This window comes from Erpetoichthys calabaricus, chromosome 17, assembly GCF_900747795.2.
Source record: "Erpetoichthys calabaricus chromosome 17, fErpCal1.3, whole genome shotgun sequence".
Lineage (NCBI taxonomy): Eukaryota > Metazoa > Chordata > Cladistia > Polypteriformes > Polypteridae > Erpetoichthys > Erpetoichthys calabaricus.
The window spans coordinates 8292581-8307738 of NC_041410.2; the positions used below are offsets into that span (position 1 = coordinate 8292581).

Here is a 15158-nt window from a genome sequence, read left to right on the forward strand (position 1 = left end):
ATGCATGTCTGGGGACCACCTTCCTGGCTCTGACGAGGTAAGCAATACCAACCCCTGAATGAGAGGGGGCGCTCATGCTAACCTTATCTTCTCTTTTCTCCTCAGCAGTCAAGAAAAAGCAGCACCCCGCCTACAGCCAAGAAGCCCCACTCCTTTGGTTTCCCAGAATATAAAGCTGCCTCATTGCTGGAAGGTGGCCTCAGATGCTAAGCTGTCAAACCCAGAGGACAAAACTTCTGCTGGTAACCGCTACTTTTACGTTTGATGAATACTGTTTCTGTCTGAGCTGTTGTCAGCGGTCTTTTCAGTTTACCATTAAATGGGGTTAACCAGGGTGGTACCCCAAATTTTACTTGGCATCTCCAAATTGTCTTCCTTCCCAGTCACCTCTTGCATATGTTACATTAGGTTATTAAATGAGATGAGATAAACTTTATTAATCTCAAGGGGAGATTTAGATGCATACAGCAACAGAGGTCTAAAAAGCAAAGATACGATCAATAGATCAATCTAAAGACAGGTAAACAAATAAATAATATGATTTAAAGTATTGGGCGGCATGGTGGCGCAGTGGTAATGCTGCTGCCTCGCAGTAAGGAGACCTGGGTTTGCTTCCCAGGTCCTCCCTGCGTGGAGTTTGCATGTTCTCCCCGTGTCTGCGTGGGTTTCCTCCCACAATCCAAAGACCTGCCGGTTAGGTGGATTGGCGATCCTAAATTGGCCCTAGTGTGTGCTTGGTGTGTTTTGTGTGTGTCCTGTGGTGGGTTGGCACCCTGCCTGGGATTGGTTCCTGCCTTGTGCCCTGTGTTGGCTGGGATTGGCTCCAGCAGACCGCCGTGACCCTGTGTTCGGATTCAGCGGGTTGGACAATGGATGGATGGATTTAAAGTATTTAGTCTGGGACATCAGTACTCAATTGCCTGATAGCTGTGGGCAGAAATGACCCCCCATCAGAGAGGTGCCTCTTGGCAGCCGTGGAGTAAATGAGCCTGCGGCTATAAGAACCCCAAAGACAGCGCCTCCTGGAGGGGATTGTTCATGATGGCATCCAAATTTTGCCACCGCCCCCCCCCCCCCCCCCCCCCCCCCCCCTTTTCCACCACGTCGTGCACAAGAGTTTCAGAGGACTCACAATTTACTTAACAGTTTATTTACATTATCGCTAAATTCTGTGACACTCACCCTAAAGAAAGACTGCTTCTTAACGTCTTCTGCATCTCGTTCCGTGGAGCCAAGACGCCGTTCAGGGTTTCTTCTCAGCAGCTTTATAAAATAAAAGTAGGAGAAAGATTAAGGGCAATGTTTGAACAAATCATAATGTAAAAAAAAAAAACAAAAATGTATCCCGCCAATCGTTTTCTTCAAAGCTTCCAGTCCAGTTTTGAACATTTCTACATTAATTTCAATAGACATTGTGTTCTTTCTGTATTTGTAGAATTGCAATGCTTATTCCGTGGCCCTTTCCTGATTGGATTCTGCTCATTACAACGCCTCATTCCTCACAGAAGTGAACCATATTTCAACACAGAGAACACAGAAGAGTTGCTTTCTGTGGCATTTGTTATATTGAAGCGCGTCAGCAATTGGATTTTGACAGATTTTATTAAAGAACACCGTCGCATTCCCAGAGCCGATCAGTCCATTAGGTGACAAAGGTAGCCACTGTGGCTACAGGAGGACCGGAGGAGGGCTCATGGATCCTCCGGAACACGAGGGGGCATCCTCCCTGGTTGCTGTGGGGACCACCGCCAGGGGGCGCCCCAATGCCTTGGGAGTGTTGGACCTCAGTACTTCCGCCACACCGGGAAGTGCTGGGGGGGGAGAGAAGTGGAGACACCCGGTGGACTTCCGGTTTCACCGCTGGAGCTTCCGCCACACAGGGGTGTGGCTACGAGCCCTCAGGATGCAGCTGGAGCCCTTCTGGGGTGAATAAAAGGGGCCGCCACCCTCCAGTCAGGGGCGAGAGTCGGGAGGAAGAAGGACGAAGCTTGGCGGACCAGAGACTATTAAAGCATTGTGTTGTGGCCAAGGACTTGAGGGGTGATTGGTGCTGAGGCACTGGGTTTGTGCACTTTCCTTGTAAATATCATGATGAATAAACGTGTGTGTGGTGAAACCATCGTGTCTACCTGTCTGTGTCCGGGCTGTTCCCCACACCGCACATAAGGAGTGCACACTCTGGACGCTGAGGGCCACTATTTATGAAACTCACAGATGCCAACCTAACCTATCACCCATCCAGCCCACCTTCCCATCCGGCCTACCAGGTCCTTGAGGACTAATAATGTGATGGCTCCAGCTGCAGACCGCCGCAGCTCTGTGATTCAGGAGCTCCGCTCGATAGCCAATTGGATTGCAGGTTTTTGTCACCTGGTTTACTAGACTTTGAGTCAGGTAGCTCCTCCCCCAACCCTAATCTTACCCATAGTGTCACCAAGTGTTGTCACGGACGTATAACATAAAGCAACAACCTCCTCAATGAAGTGGAGCTCTGGTGGTCCGCAGCGAGAGTCTATTGCTAATAATACTGAATATATGCTGTGGACATGGAGGGGCGCCGTTTGTGAAGCGCATGGCAGGCCTCTCTGCCATCTTGGAGTGCGTTACGTACAACAAGAGGTTTGGTTTTGATAACTGTTGGGGTGCCCGCTACACCCCACCCCACCTCCTGCTGTCCTCAAAGTCTGATAATACTGAATTCACGCTATGGACATGGAGGGTGCACTCCAGACTGTTCTGGAAACAGCCTTCCAAATCAGCGCTATAAACACCAAGGGGTGCCATCTTTGTAACTCGACTACCAAAGCACAAAGGGCTTTGACCAGCACTGCATGTCCCAGACTTCAAACAGTACAGTAATTTCACAATATCAAATTTCTCGTTAGTTTCTATGTTCCTTTTTTAAAATCTCAATATTTGCGCTGGAAGTTGCGGACGTACATTTTTGAGCCTCTTTTTGGTGGTGCGCAAGCTTTACAAATGGTCACCGGAAAAGATGCTTGAGATCCGATGATTTAAAAAAAAAAAAACCCATCATTTAAAACTCTGGCACATTTTCGAATTCTGCCCGTTACCGGACGGGTCGTCATAACGCAGAGCTGAGTCACCAACCAAGTTGTGCCGTCACATGCCAGCCAGTGTGTTAGTGAGGGGTGGTCTTACCCTTCGCATGATCCCAATGGCTTCCGTGGACAGAAAGCGTGGATATCGCACTTCATCGTTGACAATGCTGTCAAACACTTCCTCCTCGTCATCTCCTGGAAATGGAGACTGCAAGAGAGAAAAGCACACTTGTTTATAGCCAAGAAGGGTAAACGCACATCATCTGCAGTGCAGGGCAGGGCACCCCAGGCCCCCGTGACCCTCCCGACCCTGTTGTTAAGGTTACAGACAGTGCTTCAAGTGGGCTGATCCTCACCAGTATGAAGTTCCACGACTTCTCAATTTGGAGATGTTGCTCAGCTGGCACTCTCTGGCGCATCCCAGCTTCGATCCACCTCGTCAATGCCCACCGCCTTGGATGTGGCACATGAAACTCTGAGGGGCACCCACTCTCATGGATCATGATGGTGGAATCGGCAGCTTCCCCACTCACCTATCTTTGAATGTGCAGCTGGAAACTCCCTAGGGACCCCCCACACCCCAAACCACCAATCTGTAATTTTGGTGCTGGAGCAGAGAACCACTGCCCACCCCCCACCACAATGTGCCACACACTGCAAGTTAACACATCAGTTCTATACCTTGGGCACCGGTGCTTCAAGCATTAACTACAGATGGCTTCCATTTAGACTGCTTGATTACTGCTCTGTGGATTTCTTATTCTGAAGTCCTTCCACAAAAGGTCTTGTACACACGTGGACGTGGACAAATGTGTTGGTCCGCTTACAGCTCATCGCATGCCCCCTGTGCCCCCACATGTTTTTGATACGTCATCAAGTAAAGCAAAGCCAAGTGTGACAGGAGATCAAGTGTTGATTATTCTACAAAGATCTTCTAAAATGGCCTGCATACGTTTGTTGGGACCCCTAGAAGAGGATCTACACTCGGTCAGACATTCAGCCAATTGAAATGGAGAAGAGTCGTCCCTCTGCTGTTTGGTGTCATCGTGGGTCCCACACTGAACGTGGACCAGAGAAAGCAAAGGAGAGAGTCGTCTGAGGAGATCAGAAAGTAAATGACAGACAACCATGTTAAAGGCTAGAAGACCACCTCCAAACAGCTTGATGTTTCTGGGTTAACAGTGGCAACTATTATGAACTATTATGATGTGGTCTGGACGTGGCCACAAGAGGAAAATCGACCAAAAATGGGTAGTGAGAATGGTTGACAAGAAGCCAAGGACAACTTCCAGAGAGAGAGATACAAGCTGAACTCTGAGGTCAGGGTCCATCGGTGTCTGATCACACTTTTTGAGTGACGGTGGGCTCTCAATGGATGAAGACCCACCTGAAAAAGCCAGACTGGAATTTGCTAAAGAAGCCACAGTGCTTCTGGGAGAAGGTCCTTTGGACAGATGAGACACAACTGGAGCTTCACAGCAAGTCCCATCAGCTTGGTGTCCACAAATGAATACATGAAGCTATCAAAGAAAAGAACAGAAGACCTACTGTGAAACGTGGAGGAAGCTCACTAAAGTTTTGGGTCTGCTTTGCTCGGTCTTGCACTGGGTGACTTGAGTGTGCATGGGGAACAAGGAAATCTCAAGACATTCTGGAGAGAAAGGTCATAAAGCTCCGTCTCAAGCACAGGTCATTGATCCTTCAAGAGGATAAGGAGGGAAAACGCACAGAGAAAAGCCCCCAAGAATGGCAGAGAACAAAACATGGGACTATTTTGAAACGGTCTTCTATGAGCCCGGTTTTGAATCCTCATGAACAACAATGGAAGGAACTGAAACATGGGAATCTGGAGAAAGACCCCCTTCACACCTGAGACAAAGTTGGTTCAGGAAGAGTGGGCCTGGCGACCTGTGGACATCTGCAGACGTCTCATGGAGAGCTCCAGAAATCGCTGGTGTGCAGTGATGGCAAACTGTAAAGGTGGCGCAACCCAAAAAGAGGTGAAGGGTCGCAACATTTGGGGCGGAGTGGTGGCTCTGAGGTTAAGGATCTGCGCTGCTATCCAGAAGGTTGCTGGTTTGAATCCCCATTACTGCTAAAGGATCCTACTCCATTGGAACGTTGAACAAGGCCCTTAAACTGCAATTGCTCCAGGGGTGCTCGCTGTACAATGGCTGACACCATGTACTCTGACCCCAAAACTAACAAATTCTTAATACAAGAAAATGTATAAGGTGAAACAACAAACAATTTCTTATTTGAAATTCTCCGTTGACTCCAAACTGGAACGCAAAGTCAGATTTTTGTTAAAGACGGAATTAACAACAAGGGGTGCCAATGACTTTGGTCAGTTTCATAATATTCCAGAGACAATTTTTTTCGTGGAGGGGCGCCAACACGTTTGTCCACATCTGAGGACAACTCTACCTTTCAATGCGAGAGATCAACTGGAGGGCGGCAAGTGAACTGTCTGTTGTTCTTTGGCTCCTGTTAGTCCTAAGCTTATAAGATAAGAAAGCCTTCACATGAAAGTGACTCCAGAGGGCGCTGTGCAATGGCTGACCCTGCGCTTTGTCCCCCTGAATAGACAACTTCCCTTCAAAGATTAACAGAGTATATAAAAAAAAACAAAATGAACAGCTAACAAGTAGTCAGTCACCGTATACAGTACATCCGGAAAGTATTCACAGCGCATCACTTTTTCCACATTTTGTTATGTTACAGCCTTATTCCAAAATGGATTAAATTCATTTTTTCCCTCTGAAATTCTACACACAACACCCCATAATGACAACGTGAAAAAAGTTTACTTGAGGTTTTTGCAAATTTGTTGGTGAGGGGGTGGTCAGAAGAGAAGCAGCTCAGTCTCCAGGCGTCTCAGAGGACTGGGACTTCGTGAAGTGTGGGGAGAAAGAGAACAAGCTATGTCTGATCTGTCCTTTTCATCCCCACAATTGTTAAGTGCCAACACAACAATTGGCTTCATAGCCATAACTCCTGGCTCCAAGGTTCAAGCTGTCATGTGTAATAATGTACAACTTTAACTCTTTTAGGGCGGATGTCGACTTTTGTCGACAGGAGGGGTTGAAGGCGAATGTCGACAAAAGTCGACATCCAGGGATAGGGGGCGACAATCAGCTGTTAATGGCGACAAATCTCACTGTCACGTCACAGGCATTCCCTCTGTGCTTGGAGGAATGCTAGACTCGTTGACTCGGCAACTAAACCTTGCGTGTGCGTGAGTTGCGAAATGTAAACAAAGGCAAGATGGCACCGACATGTGAAAAGGCAGCGAAGCAAGTGCAGAAAAGAAAACACTTGGCAGACGTTGTTTTGCGCATTACCGCGGAGTCGGACTCTTGATTTTTCAGAACTGGACTTTATTGGCAGTGATCAGGAGATCGAGCAACAGAGTTAGAAGCAGGCATCAGCTGATCAGACACCAGCCGATGCCGCGCCAGCGGATCTGCTGCCAGTTGAGTGCCTTCGCGCAGCCGATGCATCTACGGCAAGGTTCACATGGGATAAATACACAGACATTGATCCGTTGAGAGCCGATCTGGCTACCGGAGTTTACAAGACGGCATGGCTTGCTGTTGGACATGACAGATCACCAGCTGCTGTACTTCAGGCTGCTCTCTCCTGATGCTGCTTTTCAGCTACTGTCAGACGAGACAAACAGGTAGGCAGAGATTTTTTTTGAATCGCGGGCTGCGTTTGCATTGCATTCTCGTTTTTCAAAGTGGAAACCCACAACGAAAGACGAGATGAAGCACGCTGTGGCATTACAAATAGAGATGGGACAGAACTGGTGATATAACTTCAGGGAGCATTGGTCCAAACGTGTTTTGTCCCCTGGTGGCTTAGGTACGTGCTGCTGCAAAGTTTTATTCACTTCTGTAATAAACAGAAGCAAATCCCATGGGGTGAGCCAGGCTATAATGCCATACATAAAGTTCATAAAGTTTCAGAAGATGAAAAGAGGTGACAATACGGTTTTCATGCAGGCAGAAAACTTGGTGGCAGTGGCATGGCATGATGGCAAATGGGTGACTTGTCTCTCTACAGTACACACTAACAATATATGTGAGAAAGTGCGGCAACAGACAATTGAAAAATAGGCACCAAAGCAACACATATTGTAAGGAGTGCAATGTGGCAATGACTGAAATTGGCTGCTTTGAGCGAGATCAGACTTTGCTGTGTAAAATGTATGTGATATGTATGTGAAATCATAGAGTATGCAGGCTCATACAACATGCAAGACAGTAACATTTGTCAAAAGGAAATATTTTTTGTTGATTTGATGTGTTAAACAATTGCTTTGTGTTCTTTTTTAAAAAATGTTAGTTTTTGGAAAAATATTCAGCCCTGGGAGAAAAGAAACAAAAAAAAAATTAGCCCTAAAAGAGTTAATTTAAGATTATAAAATGACAACAACAGTTCTCTGTGCCCAAACAGTAAACTTTGTGAGCTGGAATGTCAAAGGTCTCAATCACGAACTAAAGAGGAAAAAAGTGTTCTCTCACCTAACAGGTCTAAATGCCAAGATAGTACAGTATTTTTACAGTGGTTAGTTTTGTGAAGTTTGACTTGATTTGTATGGAATGTTATATGCTTTTAATAAATTCAATGAAAGAGAAACAGGCATATGTGGGTTTGAGCTGAGCGGACGCAAAAAGGCTACGGTAACTCGGGTAACCGACTGTGGTGAGCAGAAAAGAGTCTCAGAATACACGACACGTTGAACATTGAGGCGGACGGGCTACGACAGTAGAAGACCACGTCAGGTTCCACTCTGGCTAGCCAGGAATGGAAAGCGAAGGCTGCTGCAGTTGGCACAAGGCTCACCAGATCTGGACAGCTGAAGATTGGAAGAACGTTAGTGTGGTCTGATGAATCTCGATTTCTTCTGAAGCACACAGATGGTAGCCACCAACAGCATGAGTCTGTGCACCTAACCTGCCTTCTGTCAGTGATGTAACAGTGTGGGGGAATGCTTTCTTGCTCCACTTTGGTCCTGTTTACACCAGTCAGTCACAGTTTGAGCATCATTGCTGACCATTATGGCCACACTCTTCTAATGCCCACTTCCAGCATGACAGTGCACCACATCACAAAGTAAAAGTCATCACAGACTGGTGTCAGGAACATGGCAGTGACTTTGGTGGCCTTCCCAGTCACTGGACCAGAATCCCGTAGAAGACCTTTTGGGATGTGGGAGAACGTGAGCTTCGCTGCTTGAAGGGTGCAAACGACAAATCTGCGGAAATTATGTGACGCCATCAGGTCAACGTGGGCCAGAAAATCTCCAAGGAACGTCTTGTGGAATCCATGACATGAGGAACTGAAGCTGTTTTGAGAGCAAAGGGAGGCAGCCACTGCCCAGTACTGAGATGGTGGGGGTCCTAAGAATTTGCTCAGTGAGTGTATATTGGGTTGATTACACCTCTCCCCTGGACTTAAGAGGACGGGGGGCTACACAAGACTCTAGACCTGCATGTGCAGGAGAGTGGCAGCAGGTACTTTGCCATCTTGGTTTGTTTCTACAACCCCGGCCCCTGCACCCCTCTCTTGAGGTTGTTTTATAGTTGAATTATTCTTTTTGTATCCTGTGGATTCCCAGAAAATCCAAATGCCCCCCCTTCTGTTTTGTAAGAGCTTTAAAATGAATTTGCTCCGATCCAAAAAAAAAAAAAAAAAGTTCACAGGAAAAATCGTCTACTGACCTCTCCCACGAGCATCTCGTAAATGAGGACCCCTAAACCCCACCAGTCCACGGCACGGGTGTAGGAGGTGTCTGTCAACACTTCAGGGGCCAGAAATTCAGGGGTACCGCAGAAAGTGCTTGTCCGATCTCCATAACCCATTCCTGAAAGACAACAAAATGGATCGTCATTCATTTCATAACATGAGGGGGATTCAGTTGTTACGCACCACATGTGTTTGTGTATTTGACGTCACGTGACATACATCAGGGCCGTCTTCACGTATGGGCACTGGCTGGGGGTCCTGTGATGTTTCTGATGCCTATGCATGTTTCTGGTTTTACTACCAAAACAGGGACCCCAGTGCACTAGTTTGGCCTTGGAGCCTATGATGCTGTTAAGACGGCCCTGGGTCATATCCTAAATTTCAAAACAAAATGAACTTCTCAACGCATCTCATTGGCTTACATAATTTCATTAACCGACCAATACGGACCTCCACAATCCATCAGACAAATATGGCCACACATCTACCTGCGACGTTAACCGCAAGGCAGGACCATTCCAAGGGACAAGGCGCCAGTTACTACCTGCACACATCCAACCAAACCCACCAGAGATGACTCCCATTCACCAATCAGCAAGCATGTCTTTGAGATGTGGGACGAGACCCCAAGTGGCCGAAAGGAGAACACACGGACTCAACAAAGCCGGGGTGTGGGATCTGAGAGACCGTGGAACCCACCGTGTTACCACAAAAACCCTGACAACACTGAACAATCGGCACAAACCTTCTTTACAGAGGCCAAAATCCGCTATCTTGACGTATCCTTCAGTGTCCAGCAGCAGGTTGTCCAGCTTGAGGTCTCTGCAAAGGGGAAGAGAAGGGACAGGCTTTGATGTCCATCATGAAGATGAAGAAGATGAACATCCCAACAGGGAAAACCAGCCAACGGCATTAGACAAACACTTTCATTTTGTAATATTAAAGGAACACTCTGCCCACAAATGATAGATAGATAGATAGATAGATAGATAGATAGATAGATAGATAGATAGATAGATAGATAGATAGATAGATATGAAAGGCACTATATGATAGATAGATAGATAGATAGATAGATAGATAGATAGATATGAAAGGCACTATATGATAGATAGATAGATAGATAGATAGATAGATAGATAGATAGATAGATAGATAGATAGATAGATAGATAGATAGATATGAAATATTTTACAGAAATATCGTTACCTGTACACAATCTTGTGGTCGTGAAGAAACTGCAATCCGAGGACAACGCAAGCCGAGTAGAACCTGCACAGGACACAAAAACAGGGGGGTCTTACATGAAAATCAGGCAAATAGGAAACCTCAGCAGGAGAAGCAGGTTAGCAGAAACTTACTAATGGGGTTGTTAAGCAGGGGAAGAGGGGGTCTCCTGTGTGAATCCTGGTGCCTTACGCTACACCGGATGTGCACACCATGAATGTTTAGAGGCCTTTGTCACCGTTTGAGAGCAGACAGGTTAAGGGAGTCAATCGGGGGTCTCACTGCAGAGCAGAGACGAGAGTAGAAGGGGCAACCCTCTGGGGGTTAAAGTCAAGGGCCATGCCCGCTGTACCACAAGGTCTAAACACTACCGAGACGGGCGATGGACCCCTCTCACCGCTCTGTCATCAACAAACGGCTGGAAGATCACTTGAAATCGCCGGCGTGCTTTGTAAATATTTTCTTGTTTCTACTGCAGTCCCCCCGCCCCCTACCCATCATGCCGTGTTATTCAATGAGGACCACCGAGGACATCAGCGTTAGGAAATGAAGCTGGGATGCAGTGACTTTACAGGATGCCATTCATGGCGAGTAGAGCCTCCAAGGACTTTACAGGTACAGTACGCCACACTCATTTTATTATTTCATTTTGGTGTTTTTGACCGACAGCTTTATCTAAGGTACCTTTAAAGGTCAGCTTACAGTACAATATTGTTATACTGTATATTGTGGGTACCCAAGGAGGATGGGCTAGTATAACAGAAGCAGGCCATAACGGAAAGACTGGCAGGATGGACTCACCAGGAGCAGGTCGTTCCCTCACACAGCAGGCAGGTGGCAGTGTCCCTCTGGGTTAAACCTGATTAGGACACTCGCAAGGTGCCATGGGAAATGGAGTCCAGAAACGCCACCCTGTCTGTCGTGATCTTTGTGGACACCTAAAGGAAGCTGTTGTTAGGGGGAGGAGGTTGGGAATGCCCTGGTTTCAGCATGACCTGGAAGAACTCTGGAGGGGGGACTGGAAGCAGTTCTCGGGTTGACTTTAAAAGAAAGCCCACTACCTCAGTTGAATGAGTCAGAGTCGAGAGGCAGTGGGCTACGCTCTTGGAGGGGGAAGGAGGACTCTGGTTGGTACTTTATTTTGTTATTACTCCTGTGAAGAAGGCGTTGGGGCTCAAACTTCTTCTTCTCCTTTTGGCTGCTCCCGTTAGTGGTTGCTACAGCGGATCATCTTTATCCTTTTCTTCCTGTCCTCGTCATCTCAGCTCTGTCACACCCGTCACCTGCATGTCCTCTCTCACCACATCCATAAACCTTCTCTTAGTCCTTCCTCTTCTCCTCTTCCCTGGCAGCTCTATCCTTAGCACCCTTCTCTCATTATACCCCTCATCTCTCCTCTGCACATGTCCAAACCAACACAATCTCGCCTCTCTGACTTTGTCTCCCAACTTGAGCTGACACTCTAATGTTCTCATTCCTAATGCTGTCCGTCCTCATCACACACAATGCAAATCTCTGCCACCTCCAGCTCTGTCTCCTGTGCCACCGTCTCCAACCCATATAACATAGCTGGTCTCACTACTGTCCTGTAGACCTTCCCTTTCACTCTTGCTGATACCCGTCTGTCACAAATCACTCCTGACACTCTTCTCCACCCACTCCACCCTGTCCGCACTCTCTTTTTCACTTCTCTTCCACAATCCCCGTTACTTTGTACTGTTGATCCCAAGTATTTACACTCCTCCATCTTCACCAACTCTACTCCCTCATCTTTACCATTCCACTGACCTCCCTCTCATTCACACACATGTATTCTGTCTTGGTGGTCCTACTGACCTTCATTCCTCTCCTCTCTACAGCATATCTCCACCTCTCCAGGGTCTCCTCAACCTACTATCACTACAGATCACAATGTCATCAGCAAACATCACAGTCCACAGGGACTCCTGTCTAATGTCGTCTGTCAACCTGTCCATCACCATTGGGCTCAGAGCCTCCGTCACTCCTACCGCAGACCCCACTTTCCTCCTACATATCCTGTACCACTCTCACATACTTCTCTGCCACTCCCGACTTCCTCACACAATACCACAGCTCCTCTCGAGGCACCCTGCCATTTGCTTTCTCCAGGTCCACAAAGATGCAATGCAAGTCCTTCTGGACTTCTCTAAACTTCTCCATCAACATCCTCATAGCAAACATCTCATCTTTGGTGCTCTTTCTTGGCATGAAACCATCCTGCTGCTCAAAACACATGTCTTGTACTCTTTGTATTATTTGGTAGTTTGCAGTATAACATTTTTATACATATTGTGGCGGACAGCTGGGGCCCTTGGCCAGCCAGGATGCCCCTATAATGCCCCCACCCGGCTTGCAGCAGGGTCATGAATTTGAAGCATAGAAGCTCAACCCTGCTGGGACTTGCATATATATATATATATATATATATATATATATATATATATATATATATATATATATATATATATGCATGCCATTAATTCAGAGCTTTTTGTAGAGATGGGTTTCCATTTTGACATTAAGGGGTCTTTTTCTGTTGATCAGTATCAAAAAAGCCAAATGTAATGCACTGTGATTTAATGTTGTATAAGAACGTTCATGGGGTGAGTACTTCTTCTTCTTATTATTATTATTATTATATGTCTGACACCTTTATCCAGGGTGACTTACAACATTTGAGATACAGCTGGTTACGTTTCATTTTGTGTTTTATCTCACTCAATTGCTCGGGTCACACAGTGGTGTCAGCGGTGGGATTTGAAACCTCAACCTCAGGGCTTGAAGTCCATTGCCTTAACCAGCCTGCCTGATAAACACTTTTTATACAGTCAGAAGAAGAGCAAACAGGCCATTAGAGGGTCCAAGGATGATGTTTGTATTAAAGACGTAAGGACAAGAGGGTAGGTGAGGGAAAAGACAAAGCTGCAACATAAAACAATAAGCCAGGTGGTCCCATCGTTCACCCCCCAGACTCACATAGCGCGGGGCTCAGTGAACACATCGGCGTGGATGTGCATCATGAGGTCTCCTCCTGCCGTGTACTCCATCACAAAGCAGACGTGCTCAGGGGTCTGGAAGCAGGCAAACAAGTTTACCAGGAAGGGGTGCTTGGAGCTGTTCACAGTCTCGAAGATGCGCTTCTCACACATGAGGCTAAAAGATATAAAGAGAGAAGTGGAACAGAGAGATGAGACTCCATTGTAGCAAATTCAACACACAGCAAGGATGAGAGACAACTGCAGGTCTGCACTGCACCTCGCCGGGCGTCTCCTTCCTGCTGCGCTTATACAGTCCTTCTGTTCATCCTCACTTCTGTTTACTCACCTGACTGTCACGCTCAGGGTCACGTGGAGCCACCACTGCGCACAAGGTGGGACCGGGTGGACCAGGACCCTCCTTACTAACTCACCTACAACAAGCCAGTTTGGAGGAGGCATCACCCCAAAGGAGAGTGGAAAACAGACCTCTGAGGGGGGCAACTTGCTAATCTGGGCAAACAAGCCAAACCATGACTCTTAAACCAGTGATGATGGTGATGATGATGATGATGAATTAATATAGCCAGAGTGTCTTTGGGGATGTGGGAGGGAAGCCCACAAAGACAAAGGGGAAAAAAAACAGGAAACATCTCATAGCCTCTGGATACACAGATATGAAAGACACTATATGATAGATCGATACATGTGAAAGGCACTATATAAATGATATATCGAACGATGTGAAAGGCACTATATAATAGATAGATATGAAAGACACTTTATAAGTGACAGATAGATGTGAAAGGCACTATATACATGATAAATGTGAAAGGCACTATATAATAAATGAGAGATTAATTGACAGATATGAAAAGCACTATATAATAGATACATGTGAAAGGCACTATATAAATGATAGATAGGTAGATAGATAGAAATGAATGGCACGAGATGGCAGCACAATAAAAAATGGAACCAAAGTGAAGGGGTCTGAATGCTGTCACAAGGTGCCATATAAATGATTGGTAATAAAACGCACCTTTCAACTTCATCCCGAGCCACAATGTCACCTTTCTTCAGAGCTTTAATGGCGTACAATTCTCCATTTTTTCGGTATTCTGACAACAAGACCTGCCAAGAAGCAATTACAAAAGAAAATGAAAAGTGATGACTTATATCACATGTTAAAAAAAAAAAAAAGTAAAAGTAAAAAAGTACTGTACTGTAAAAGTACAGTAGGTGTCTTTCATCTTAGGGTGGGGGGTGGGGCTAGGGGAGTCACACCAGAGCATATTTCATTGGTCAGTGGCCCAGAAAGGCACAGGTAGGCTCGTTCTATTGGTCTAAAGTATGGCTGTTTAGGACTGGTTCTGAATTGGAGGCTGTTCTGTACCATGGCGCCCCATTGGTTCATGAGTTATGGTGAGAATGGTAAAAAGTTGGTCAACCCTGCCTTTCTCTCTCTCAGCGTGTGGCCTTATAATGACAACCACCCCCCACCCCTCTCTCACAATTTCTCCATGATGAAGACTACTCTGTGTTTTCAGCCATATTGAGTCGGGCAGGTGGCCTTTTTCAATACTCCATTCAAATGCCATGTAATAGCAAAGACAAAGCTGGCCTGAAGTCAAAGCTGGCCTGGAAAGACACTATACAAATGATAGACAGATGTGAAAGGCACTATATAAATGATATATCGATCAATGTGAAAGGCACTATATAATAGATTTATACATGTGAAAGGCACTATATAAATGATAGACAGATGTGAAAGGCACTATGTAAATGATATATCGATTAATGTGAAAGGCACTATATAATAGATTTATACATGTGAAAGGCACTATATAAATGATAGATGTGAAAGGCACTATATAAATGATAGATGTGAAAAGCACTATATAAATGATATATTGATCAATGTGAAAGGCACTATATAATAGATTTATACATGTGAAAGGCACTATATAAATGATAGACAGATGTGAAAGGCACTATATAAATGATATATCGATCAATGTGAAAGGCACTATATAATAGATTTATACATGTGAAAGGCACTATATAAATGATAGACAGATGTGAAAGGCACTATGTAAATGATATATCGATTAAT

At 45.9% G+C, this 15158-nt stretch overlaps 1 protein-coding gene across 3 annotated transcripts in view; it reads right to left on the reverse strand.

Annotated features, from left to right (window-relative positions):
- pkn1a (protein kinase N1a) overlaps nucleotides 1-15158 on the reverse strand; it is a 171200-nt gene that overhangs the window by 9347 nt on the left and 146695 nt on the right. For all 3 annotated transcript variants that reach the window (XM_028823835.2, XM_028823836.2, XM_028823834.2), the window contains exons 15-21: nucleotides 14082-14173; nucleotides 13041-13217; nucleotides 10026-10088; nucleotides 9562-9638; nucleotides 8792-8934; nucleotides 3163-3270; nucleotides 1183-1263 (exon numbers count right to left, since the gene is read on the reverse strand). In XM_028823835.2, coding sequence (XP_028679668.2) covers nucleotides 1183-1263; nucleotides 3163-3270; nucleotides 8792-8934; nucleotides 9562-9638; nucleotides 10026-10088; nucleotides 13041-13217; nucleotides 14082-14173 — 741 coding nt within the window. The remainder of the gene's footprint in view (nucleotides 1-1182; nucleotides 1264-3162; nucleotides 3271-8791; nucleotides 8935-9561; nucleotides 9639-10025; nucleotides 10089-13040; nucleotides 13218-14081; nucleotides 14174-15158) is intronic.